Below are 12682 nucleotides of genomic sequence, written 5' to 3'. Positions count from 1 at the left end.
TTCTAAGTTTAATTGGTCCTTGCCACACATCAATTTTTTTTTCACTCTTTTTTTTTTTTTTTTGCCACACCCCGTGGCATGTGGGATCTTAGTTCCCCGACCAAGGATCGAACCTGTGCCCCCTGCAGTGGAAGCTGGGAGTCTTAACCACTGGACTGCCAGGGAAGTCCCCACGCATCAATTTTGCTTTACAAGTTTGATGTGCTGAATGCAGGAAACCTTCCAAAATAAATATATGGAAAAAAATTTTTGTCCCAGCTGTAACAGTGATTTAGCTTCCTTATTCTACCCTAGACACAAGAGAAGCAGTCTACCAAAGAACTTGAAAAAATAAATGAATAATGGGGATACTTGCCCTGTTTCTGTTATCTTCCAAAAATGGTAACTGGATTACTAGTATGCAGGCAAATATGTGCATATCTGTGGGGTCCAATTGGGCTGCCCTGGTTCTGTGGGGAAAGCCTCAGGATAAGCCTGGAGGTGGGAGAGATATTTGATATGATGTCCTTAGGGATGAGAGTCTCTTAGGCATCCTCTAGCTCAGTGGTCCCCAACCTTTTTGGCACCAGGGACCGGTTTTGTGGAAGACATTTTCCCCAGGGCAGGGGGCAGGGGTGGTGGTTCAGGTGGTAATGTGAGTAATGGTTCAGGCGGTAATGCGAGCGATGGGGAGCGGCAGATGAAGCTTCGCTCGCTCGCTCGCTCGCTCGCCCGCCACTCACCTCCTGCTATGCGACCCGGTTCCTAACAGGCCGTGGACCGCTACCGGTCCGCGGCCCCGGGGTTGGGGACCCCCTGCTCTAGCTCACTGTGCTAACAGCACAGCACAGGAGTTCAGTAGTGAAATTGGATCAGTGGATCAGCAGCATTAGGACATCTAATAGTGGCTCATTAAATATTTGTGCTTGACCACCTGGAGTTATTGCAAAACCTACTGAGACCCTGGAACTCCAGCTTTACGAGTGGGTAAGTTTATATGAAGACAACTAACCTAGGGTAATTGATGCTTCTTGATTTCAAATTGGATGTATCTCTTTTTATAATGTAAAATCAAACTCTGCAGTGAGTAGCTGACAAGCTGAACTGTCAATTATACAGTTGTTTCTGAATTCATATGCATTTTACTTAATTCTTTTTGTCTTGAAAGCAAAATTCTTATTACAAATGTACTTCTGTGTAATGGATTCTTTTTTCTAATAACAGATTTTAATAAACCATTTCTCTTCAGCATACAAACGGCTAGACGGTTCGACTGAATGCTGTAACAATCACAGCCTTACAGATGTGTGCTTTTCCTATAGAAATAATTTTAATAAGCGTTTGGTAAGTTGTCCCTGAAGCAGTCTTGCTTGCCTGATATAATTATTACAAAATAAGCATATAGAACTAAAATGGAATCTACAAAACCATTGCCCTTTTGCTTTGTATAATTTTATTAAAATCTCTACATTTCACATGTCATATTTCATCTGAGAATCTTTAAAAATTTTATAATGGTAATATCTTATTTGGCCAAAGTGGAATAATTGAATCTAATTTATAGTAGATACACATAAATGGCATTTTCTTTATATGAGCTTCATTCCTAATATGCTAGGTGACATGAAAGATATTGAAGTAATGTAACTTGGTGTTTTTCTTGTTAACAAGTCATTTTTAATATTGACTAATTAATGTTCTATCCCTAGCATACATGTCTACCTGCCCGGAAAGCAGTGGAAGCCACCCAAGTTTGTAGAACCAATAAAGACTGTAAAAAAAGCTCAAGTTCAAGTTTCTGTATAATACCTTCTTTGGAAACTCATACTCGCTTAATAAAAGTGAAACACCCACCTCAAATCGATATGTTGTATGTAGGACATCCACTGCACCTTCACTACACAGGTGGGTATTATTGTGGTAGACCCTCAGAATATCGCTACAATGGCATATATTCTCAGTGGTAGCAACTCAGTACACATCTTGCATTAATTTTATTTATTATATTTGATCACTTTTCAAAGTCTTGTTAACTTGTTCTTAAGCACGAAATGAAATTTAAGCAGTAGGAAAATAATCTGAATTTATAAAGCAAGATGGAGCTGAACACCATGTCTGCCTATGGAGAGTGACACATGACGCATTTTTCCTTCACTACCGTTTATATCACATAGATGATCTCTAAGATATTCTCTGAGCGTTTATTAAATTTATCCAAGCTCCCAAAACAGTAGCAAGAGCAGCATATGTCAAAGAATGCCTGGAATCATAGTGATACTACACTTGATCTTAGCCAAAAGGCCGAGAAGCGATTGGAATCACAGTGATAATGATGATAAAGTAATTTGTGCATGACACATGCATTTTATATGAATATAATTTCAAAACCGGGCCAACATAATTGTTTTAACAGTGGCAACATGATTGGATTAAACATATAGCTTCTCCATATGGCTGAAGATCATACAGTCTAACTTGTTGTACAAGATTTTTTTTATGTTCCTTTTTTTTTACCAGTTTTATTGAAATATAATTCACATATCATACAATTCACCCTTTTAAATTATACAGTTAGCTGGGACGAAGTGAGAGAGTGGCATGGACATATATACACTACCGAATGTAAAATAGATAGCTAGTGGGAAGCAGCCGCATAGAACAGGGAGATCAGCTCTGTGCTTTGTGACCACCTAGAGGGGTGGGATAGGGAGGGTGGGAGGGAGGGAGATGCAAGAGGGAGGAGACGTGGGGATATATGTATATGTATAGCTGATTCACTTTGTGATACAGCAGAAACTAACACACCATTGTAAAGTAATTATACTCCAATGAAGATGTTAAAAAAAATTAAAAATAAAAAATAAAGTGTACAGTTCAGTAGTTTTTAATATATTCAGAGTTGTGGAACCATCACCACAGTCTTGTTCCAGAATATTTTCATCACCCCAAAAAGAAAGCCCATACCCATTAGGCAGTCATTCTACTTCTCTACACCCACCCACCCCCAGCCCTTGGCAACCACTAATCTACTTTCTGTTTCTGCAAATTTGCCTGTTTCTGCACATTTCATATAAATGGAATATTTTGAAAAATATTTTGAAAAATATTTTGTATTTTTAAAGTCAATCTCTGTATTTGGTAGTCATAGTTGGTATATAATCAGTTTTATCATATTCGCACCTCAAAATATAAGTACACTGAGACATGAATTTCTGTATTCCACTATTTTTATTAGATGTTCTAGAATTGCCAATTGCTTTTATATGTGGGCCATAGAGCCTGCCTGCATATGTTTGGGAAGGGCTTTCTCAATCAATTTAATAGGCTAGCCCAATTTTTAGTCATATGGTAAAATTCATAATGCTGTTGCTTATCTGTATAAATAATATTATTTCTTATTTTTCTTTTTTAGTGAGCATCACCAGTTTTATTCCACGTTTCAACTTTCTAAGCATAGATCTGCCTGTGGTTGTGGAGACATTTGTCAAGTATCCTTTCTGGCGTGAAAGATGTTTTTAAAATGTGCTACTTGGGGGCTTCCCTGGTGGCGCAGTGGTTGAGAGTCCGCCTGCCGATGCAGGGGACGTGGGTTCGTGTCCCGGTTTGGGAAGATTCCACATGCCGCGGAGCGGCTGGGCCGGTGAGCCATGGCCGCTGAGCCTGCGCGTCCGGAGCCTGTTGCTCTGCAACGGGAGAGGCCACAACAGTGAGAGGCCCGCGTACCGCAAAAAAAAAAAAAAAAAAAAAGTGCTACTTGGAACTTCATTAGTTTTACCTTGATTAGAGAGCATGAACAGACCTTACAAGTATCAGTTAACTGCTAATACCAAAAAAAGAGACTTTAAAGTTGAAAAAGATCAGATTGTACCTAGGGAGGAAGAAGTCAGAGAAGAAAGATTGATTGGGAGGAGAGAAAGGTTAAGATGTCGAAGGGAAGGAACCTAGAATACAAATTGAGAGTTGAATTTAGGGGTATAAAACCTTTTAGTACGTTTATAAAGGATGAACGCTTCAGCTACTAATGCGGTGATGAATTCCACCCCTTCTGAGCCTGTTGGCTCTGATCAAGTGGAGGAATGCGTAAGGGAGATCAAACTGGTTTCCAATACTAAAATAGCATTCAGAGGACAAAATCTCATGTGTTCTTTAGCATATTATATTTGCATGTAAAAAAAATTTTAATTGGTTATTATATAGAATTTCAATAAACTGAACAGTTTGGAAAGGTTCTTTATTTTTGTCACTTTTAAATCTTTAATTTCTTTCCTTAATGATTTGCAAAAAAAATGAAACAAAACAAATGAGCAAATTAGTAACAAATTAGTTAACAGATGAGTTACTAAAAAATGTGTACAGTCAAAATTGTACCTTGTAGACTGCAGCTTTTTCTCAGAGATATTTACACTGTGACCTTACAGATGATAGTAAAATAGAGTTCAAGGGGCCAAAATCTTTATATATCTAATATAACGTATACTTCGTAAGGATCAAAAAGTAATTTTCCCTTATTTCTTATTCCTTTCTCTTGATGTATAATTAAAGGATTAGAAAGAGTTAGTCTTCTGAAGGAGTTCATTACAGATTGTCTTGGTTTACAAGTGGTTGGCCTTTATTTTTCTAGTCAAGGTTTTTGAACTTCGAAATAATATGTCATTTGTTTTAAATAGTAGAGATCTAAGAAGCAATGGTGTATACTGGTAAGCAGAGATTTAAAGAAAGGAAGGAAGTCACCTGTAATCTCAAATCCAGTCCTGGTAAAATGCCTGCTTCTGACTCCCACAAATGTGCTTTGCCCTCAGACCTCGCCGTAAGCTCCTTAACCGATTTTAACCAGGTACCTGATTTCCCTCTCGGGAGCTCTGGCTATTGTTAATGCAGTGCCCTGCTTTGCTTTGGACGGACAATGGATTTTAAACTCTTTCCTAGATGCTACTCTTACCTCAGTGATTGGAGACAATGATGTCAAAGATCTGATAGGATTTTTCATCTTGCTTGGTGGCAGTATACTTTTGGCTGCCAATGTGACCCTGGGACTCTGGATGGTTACAGCACGGTAATATCTGCACTCATTTGATAGAATCTCTGAGTTACAATATACAATATTGAAAACCTTACTTGGTGTGAAATATAAAGTGTTTCCTTAAAATTACATTTTAGCCAACAACTTTAAGTTCTTTATCCAGAGTATCCAAACTATGGGATAAACAGAAGAAATGAAAGGCATAGTCCCTGATTACATTCTAGTTTTAAAGACTGAACCTACAACCTTCAGATGCTTGTGGAACAATTCCTAAACAAGTGCAAATTCATGTTAAACCATTTTTGTGTGGCTACGTATCATGTTGAAATAATGTAAAGGAAAACAGAATTGGGTAGGATTAATTGGGAAAAACTTCTTGAAAAAGCATCATTAATCCAGATTTGAAGGAGACCAGACTTTGGCCAAGTGGAAAGGTGAGCATTTTCTTGGTCTATATCTCTTGTCCCTTGTCTTGTTTGAAAAGTATTTTTAAATTAAATTGTGTATTATTTTGTACTCTGACAACTGAGGTCTGATTACAATTAATAAAATTCTGTAAAAGAATCTGCTGACATGAAAGGGAAAATCTTTGTCAAATGATGCCAAATAAATGAACAAAGAGGAAGTAGGGTCTGTAATAGGGTGAGACATGTTTTGCCCCACAAGAGTTGCCTCTTTGATAATATGTCCCTATACTCTCATAAAGCAACACTACCCTTGACATTCAGAGTGAGCTGCAGAAGTATCTGCCACCTGCAGTATGTGAGCTGAGACAGTTAGGGGTGAACCTCAGAAATGAGCCAGGTGGGTCTTGCGGCAGGTCACAAGACAGATCACAGGACCTTCTGCAGTCTGGGTTACTGTTCTCTACAGAGCTTCAAAGCTTGGAATCCTTCCAGGGTAGGTATTTTCTCTTGTGCTGCTGGAGCTATCTGGGGCCTAGCTCCTAGGTCCCTGTCTTCAAGAAGCAATTACCTTAAAAAAAAAAAAAAAAGAAGCAATTACCTTAAGCCCTGAACCATACTCTGTCCTCACCAGTGGCTCCGATGTTTCTCTGTGTTGGGTAATTAAATATGTAGTCCTTGCTTTCCATCCTTCCCCTAAGCTACCTCTGTGGGTCCACGAAAGACTTGGTAGTAGAGTGAGTATGGCTGCATGTGAGTACAAATGTGGATTTGCCAGTGCCCGGGAACTGCCTCTTGAGCCCAAAAGAGCCCTGCCTAGTTTGAGATCTTTTGGACTGGAGATGCAGCCCTGGAAGATCTGGGAAGTCAATAGGCCAGTGTGAAGCTGTTGGTATTAGAAGTATATGAGCAAGCTCTTTCTTTGATGAAAAATATTTGCTTCTCTCATATACTCAAGAACATGAGTAGTCATGTATCCAAGTTTTTCATTAATTGAGGTATTCGTGGGGTTCACCTCTTTCAGATCACTGAGTTGCTTTTTAGGCACTAAAACTTTTTAACCATTTTTAAGGAAACTTTAGATTGTATTATAAATCTGTCTGCCTTCTTAAACAGAAATTATATATTGAATATAATTTTAATATTTTTAATGACTCAAGGTCATCAGTTATTACCACTACTTAAAACTGTACAAATTATTGGTTTATCCTAGGAAAAAGGCATTTGTTCTGTTTTTAGGCAGACAGTCTTTCAGGATTAAAGTATATTAACAGAGTGATACGCAGACCTGTTCAGGTAGTAAAGTTTGGGGAATACCATGAAATACTTACATAATTAATTCTATTACATGAACTAAGCAGTTTATTAATGGAAATGCTATATATGTGCAGGTCAGTTTTTTAAAACTGAGAAAAAAATTTAATAGATGAAATCCTACCTGTAAACTTCTTTTTCTGGGTGGAAAAAAAACCCCAAGCATGTCATTTTCTTATGGCTTTTAAACACCTTGGTCTTCTGCTACACTGGGTCAGGATTTGGCAAACACTCTATTAGGATATTGAGCACATCAGTCCCATTTTTACAGAAATGGCCTCATTGTGTAAGAAAGGAAATGTTATGTGTTGTTTCTTCAGCTTGATTGTGGGCACTTCTAGAGCGAGGACCATGTCATACTCATCTTTGCATCCCTGGCACAGTGCATGAGACATCAAAAATACTTAATAAATGTGGTTGAATGGATGATGATTAGTGTTATTTATGGATTAGAAAAGCATGTTTCTATTTAAGTAAGCTGTAAAAAGTATTATTGAATATACTGTAAATATATAACATAAAATAATAACTTGGAAGGTCTGTGTCCCTGATATATTATCATCTTTATGAAAATAGTCCATTTTGGTTTCTGTAGAGCAATTAGAAAAATGAATTATTTTGAGGATTTGAAGAAAGTGTTGTGTTGGCAGTTGTTCAGCAGTAAAACTTTATTTTCAGTGTTTCTATTCTGCACTGTTTACATTTTTCAGGGTTGTTTTTAATCACTTAAAATCCGTAAAGGATGTATATATTCTTTTTAGCATTTCAGTTTGAAAAGACATGCAGTTAAACTTGACCTTCTGATAATCGCTCTTACAGGTCACTATCTGTTCTAACAGTAGATTGTAACCATGCACTTCATGGATATGTGGCTCTTAGTCATCAGTTTGTCCTGTGGTATTTATTGAATGTCCACATACTAATGGTACACAGGTATTTTTTTCTATAAATCTTTCAACTGAGCTGTAATTCATTCTTAGGCTTTAACTTGAAGATATCGTAGTTGCTGGCGTTTAATGTTTAGCAATAAAAGAATAAATGTGTACCAGCACTCTATGTTTTATCATCTATGTGTTGTCTTTTTTTAAGTTTGTATTCTTTTCTGTCAAAATTTTTCCCTTTACATACAGTACCATCTTAGATGTTTTAAAATTCTTGATTCTAAAAGCAGCCTCAGTTTTCACTCAAGCAATCTGTATATGAAAGTTGTTGGTAGGCCACAGAAAGAAGTCTTTTTTAAATGAAATCCCTGTACTCTCACTACTGTTTTGGAAATGGCCTGTTCATGGATAAAGAAAGAAGACCATCATGTTTCGTTAGTGACTGATAGAAGTCTTCTCTAAGTCTATGTTTTTAGGAATTCGTGAAAGAAAGTGTTTCACCTTTTGCCCTAGCACTTCCTCCGTTGTCCACAGAGCCAACCTCCCTCCTACACACACACACACCACACACACACACACACACACACACACTCTCACATTCTCTTTCCTTCTCTCCCCCTCCCCCTCTTCCTCTCTCTTCTTGGTTACTAAGGGCCAGATAAAATAGGCTGGGAATTTACCGCAGTTCCTGATTGACTAGTAGCCCCATCTCACACCTCCTCTTTGCCTCTGATCCCATTATACTACAGTTAAGAGCCACAAGACTAGATGATTGATTATCTATCAGCTTTACTGAAATATAATTAAATACCATAAAATTCACCTGTTTAAAATGTACGATTCAATGTAAACCAGTTTTCTTTTAATGACTCATCAAACAATAGTATACATACGCTTTAGTATAATCTATCCTTTTAAGTACATGAACACGTGATCAATGATAGAGTTAAGTAACAAATTTATTTTTAAGGGAAAGCATGTGGATATACTTTATTGAAACAGTAAGCCTTTTTAAATCAGTGCATATGCAAGCTACTCTTGCTGTTTAGGCCATACTAATTTGAATAATCCATTGTATATTTTATCAGACCATGGCAAATGAATTCAATGAGGGGAAAGCCTCTATTTCAGAACCTAATGCTACAATAGGTTATATTCAGGGTGGAGATAGAAAAAAATGGCTAAAGGAAGTTGCAGTTCTAATTACCAAGCAGGTTATATTGTGTAATTTGATTTCCCATTAAAGAAAGGAAAAAAACACCCTTATATCTTAGTTTTATTTAGCTAAAGATTGATGGATATTCAATAAATGTCCCTTATTATCTGAATGCTTCTCAGACTTTTGTACTGAAGTGCTCCTGACACTGTAGAGAAGGGAAAACCCAGAAGTATCTAAGAGTAGAACCCTGTAATTGGCTCTCCATCCTATAAAGTTGAATCTCACTTTATCTTAAATTCATGTGAATTTTACATTCCATTAATCAGGCATCATAAAGCCAGTCCTCCTCTTAAAGATATGAAACTCTAAACTGTAAAAGAATTAAACCCTATGAATATTAAGATTTTTCTTCATGTCTAAAACACATTGGTAGAGGGAATCCCTGGCAGTCCAGTGGTTAGGATTCAGCACTTTCACTACCATGAGCCAGATTCAATCCCTGGTCCAGGAACTAAGATCCCGCAAGCCACCCGGTGTGGCCAAAAAATAAATAAATAAAATAAAATAAAACACATTGGTAGAAAGTATATAACAGCTGGTCTGTAGACTAGTGACAGCCTATGTTGGTGTTTTTGGATCCATAGTGAAATAAAGATAATGTGTATTATCTCTAATTACAAAATAAAGATAATGTATGTGTGTTGTTAAAAGGTTGCCTGCTGCCCTTTATCAAAGAGCCCTCCTTTATTTGGAGTATGGAAATGCAATAATTTCACTTAGCACTTAAGGGCTCTCTGTAACTGAAATTTATTCATTGGCAAGGCATGTGGGTTTCATGTTCACCCGCACCCTTACCTCCACCTGAATTACCTGACTTCCATGTCCTGACAAATCCCTTAGATGCAAAATGGCATTTTCTTTGAACTTGCATTTCTCATATTATTAATAATATTGCACATCTATATATTTGTTTAGCCATTTGGATTTTTCATTCTGCCAATTGCTTATTGATATCCTTTGTTCAGTTTTCCATCAAGCATCCTAAATTTTTCTTATTGATCCATAGGAATTTCTTGTATATTCTAGATTAGGGATCAACAAACTATAGCTTGAAGGCCAAATCCTGCTCACCAGCTATTATGGTAAATAAGTTTTTATTGAAACACAACCATATTCATTCATTTATGGCTGCTTTCATGCTACAACAGCAGAGTTGAACAGTTGCAACAGAGACCATATGGCCCATAAAACCTAAAATATTTACTATCTATTTACAGAATAACCCAAGTTCTAGATATCAACTCTTGTCCATTTTAGATGTTGCAAATAATTTTTCCCAGTCTATCATCCATCTATAAATTTTTATTTATGAGGTCCTTTGTTGAACAAGGATTTTTAGTTTGATGTAGTCAAATCTATTAATTTCTTGATTCATTGTTTGTATTTTGTGAGTCTTACTTAAAAAGTTCTGTCCTGTCCCAAAGTCACAATAATATCCTATACTTTCTTCTGTTTGCTTTAGAGTTGTACTTTCACAATGTGATCTTTAATTTCTAGAATATATTGTGTGAGGTAGGAAATCCAGGTTTATTTTTCTGTATAGAATGAACTATCTTTAAAATAGACATAATAGTATTTTCCTTTATAATATTGTTAAATAAAGCAGGTTACCTAAAGTTCTTAATATGGCACCTGACTCGCTCAAGTTACTATTATGTACTCTATTTACTTTCAGAATGCAGAATTATAACATAAATTTTCCCTCATATCTCAGTCCACACTGGCATTAGATCTTGCCTCCATTTGGTATGCCTTTTTGGCTTCCAGTGCTTTTGGGCTAGCTCTGGTTTTCCAGAGTGTCTCCCCAGGCCTTGACCCTTTTAAATATTTTTTCCTGCAATAAAAATGGACCTAAAATCGTATTTAAGGTGTTGGCTAAGGATTTTGCTCACTGAAACTATTCAAAATAATCTGTGTTCATGGGTGTATTCATTGATAGTAACATGGGCATTTGACCCAAACTGTCTTAATTCAGAAGGAAGCACTGTGATGAAGCAATGTAGGAGAGAATTTGGGGCAGGATGAACTTTGAGGACTAAATCAGACTATAGAAAGCTGTACACAGTCTGGGATATTGCATTTCAAAGTAAGCTCTTTTTTTTTTAAACAAGTTCATTTTAATTTGTATTTTTTTAGTTAGAAAAGAGGCTAAACTTTTTTTTTAATGTCTGTTGTTTTGTAGATCTTTTTTATCCACATCCTTTGCCCATATTTCCCTGCAGCCATTATCACCTTCTTACTGCTTGTCATCATTCAAGATTCACATTTTCACAAAGGGTTTGCAAATATATTGGACCATATCTTAACTTCTTTTACCTGCCCTTGACCTTCACGCTTTATTCCTAGCATTCTTATCTTCCCTTTCAGCCACTTTGTTTCCATCCTTTAATGGCTTCCAATTTTCTTCCTAGGCTTTCTGTATCACCAGCAATCTACAGTGGGAGGTAGCACTTAGCAATTTACAGAATTTTCATTCGTCCAGTTCAGGCCATCCCCTTTTCTGTTACGGAAATAACTGGGAAAAAGAGGTTGGTTATCAGGAGTTTACTTTGGGAATATGGAATTGGAACAGAAAGAGACAGATAATGTAATTTAGGGGCCTTTATAGAATATTTCTTACTAGAAAAGAAAGGCAGGTTCATTATAGAGAACATGTTAAATGAAAGTAAATTGTAATATCTTGAAAAAATAGCATTATATTATAGATAATTGGTAAGCTACCTTCTAAACTTGACAGTATATTATAAGCACTTTTCAATGTTATTAATATTCTGGTGTTATTTTAATAGCTGTATAATATTGCAGTGTTAAATATGCCATAAGTTAATCAGCCCCTATTACTTCCAATTTTGCAATATTATAAACAAAGCTGTGAGGAATATCCTTATAACTACATCTTTTTGCATATCTATGATTTGGGGTAATTCTAGAAACTTAATACTAAAAGGAAAAATTGCTATCTTGAAATTGAACAAAGTTTTATATATACATATTGCCTTGTTGCATTTACATTTTTTGTGTGTGTGTGTGTGTGTTACGCGGGCCTCTCACTGTTGTGGCCTCTCCCGTTGCGGAGCACAGGCTCCGGACGCGCAGGCTCAGCGGCCATGGCTCACGGGCCCAGCCGCTCCGCGGCATGTGGGATCCTCCCGGACCAGGGCACAAACCCGCGTCCCGCGCATCGGCAGGCGGACTCAACCACTGCGCCACCAGGGAAGCCCGCATTTACATTTTTTTCTGTTAATTGGGTAAGGTAAAATGGCGTCTCATTTTAATTCGCATTTCTTTGATTAGAAAAGAGGTTGAATACTAAAATGTATTTATTGGCCATTGTATTCTTTTTGTTTATCCCTATCCTTAGCCCATTTTGCAAGGGAGTGATTATTGTCTTCTTACTGCTTTTCCTCATAAGCTCAGCTCCATCATTTGATTTGTTACTTGCAAATATATTAAAACATCACTTAAGTATAATGCTTATTTTTATGTTTTCATATATCATGGTCTGTCAGTCTTTACCTTATGCTTTCCACCTTTGATGATATGTTTTGAAAGTCTCCTCAAGATTTTATAAGTATTCACATTTTCTTATAATATTTTTATTATTTTGTTTTTCAAACATTCAAATCATTAATCTACGTGCAGTGTATTTTGATGTTGGTGCAAAGTAGGGATGTAACCTTGTGTTTTGTTATCCCCAAATGATTAACCAGTCGTCTCAAAGGAGATGGTTTAGCCTTAAGAGATTTTTCATACCAGCCAGGAAGAGGCATAAATTTATATACCTTGGAGAGAATAGATATAATAAGTGAAATTATCTCTCATTTGATAAATCATTCTTATTTATATAGGAAGCAACTATTTATTA

At 36.6% G+C, this 12682-nt stretch overlaps 1 protein-coding gene and 1 pseudogene across 2 annotated transcripts in view; one reads left to right on the top strand and one right to left on the bottom strand.

Moving 5' to 3' along the window:
- Positions 1 to 8695, top strand: part of LOC132418871 (membrane-bound transcription factor site-2 protease) — a 41961-nt gene extending 33266 nt beyond the window's left edge. For both annotated transcript variants that reach the window (XM_060002929.1, XM_060002930.1), the window contains 4 exons: positions 1229 to 1323; positions 1689 to 1884; positions 3392 to 3467; positions 4814 to 8695. In XM_060002929.1, coding sequence (XP_059858912.1) covers positions 1229 to 1323; positions 1689 to 1884; positions 3392 to 3467; positions 4814 to 5036 — 590 coding nt within the window. In that variant the 3' untranslated portion in view covers positions 5037 to 8695. The remainder of the gene's footprint in view (positions 1 to 1228; positions 1324 to 1688; positions 1885 to 3391; positions 3468 to 4813) is intronic.
- On the bottom strand, positions 2183 to 2292 carry LOC132419142 (U2 spliceosomal RNA; annotated as a pseudogene).
- Positions 8696 to 12682: the final 3987 nt, after the last annotated feature.

This window comes from Delphinus delphis, chromosome X (assembly GCF_949987515.2).
Source record: "Delphinus delphis chromosome X, mDelDel1.2, whole genome shotgun sequence".
NCBI lineage: Eukaryota > Metazoa > Chordata > Mammalia > Artiodactyla > Delphinidae > Delphinus > Delphinus delphis.
This window is presented reverse-complemented; position numbering and strand designations above follow the sequence as displayed.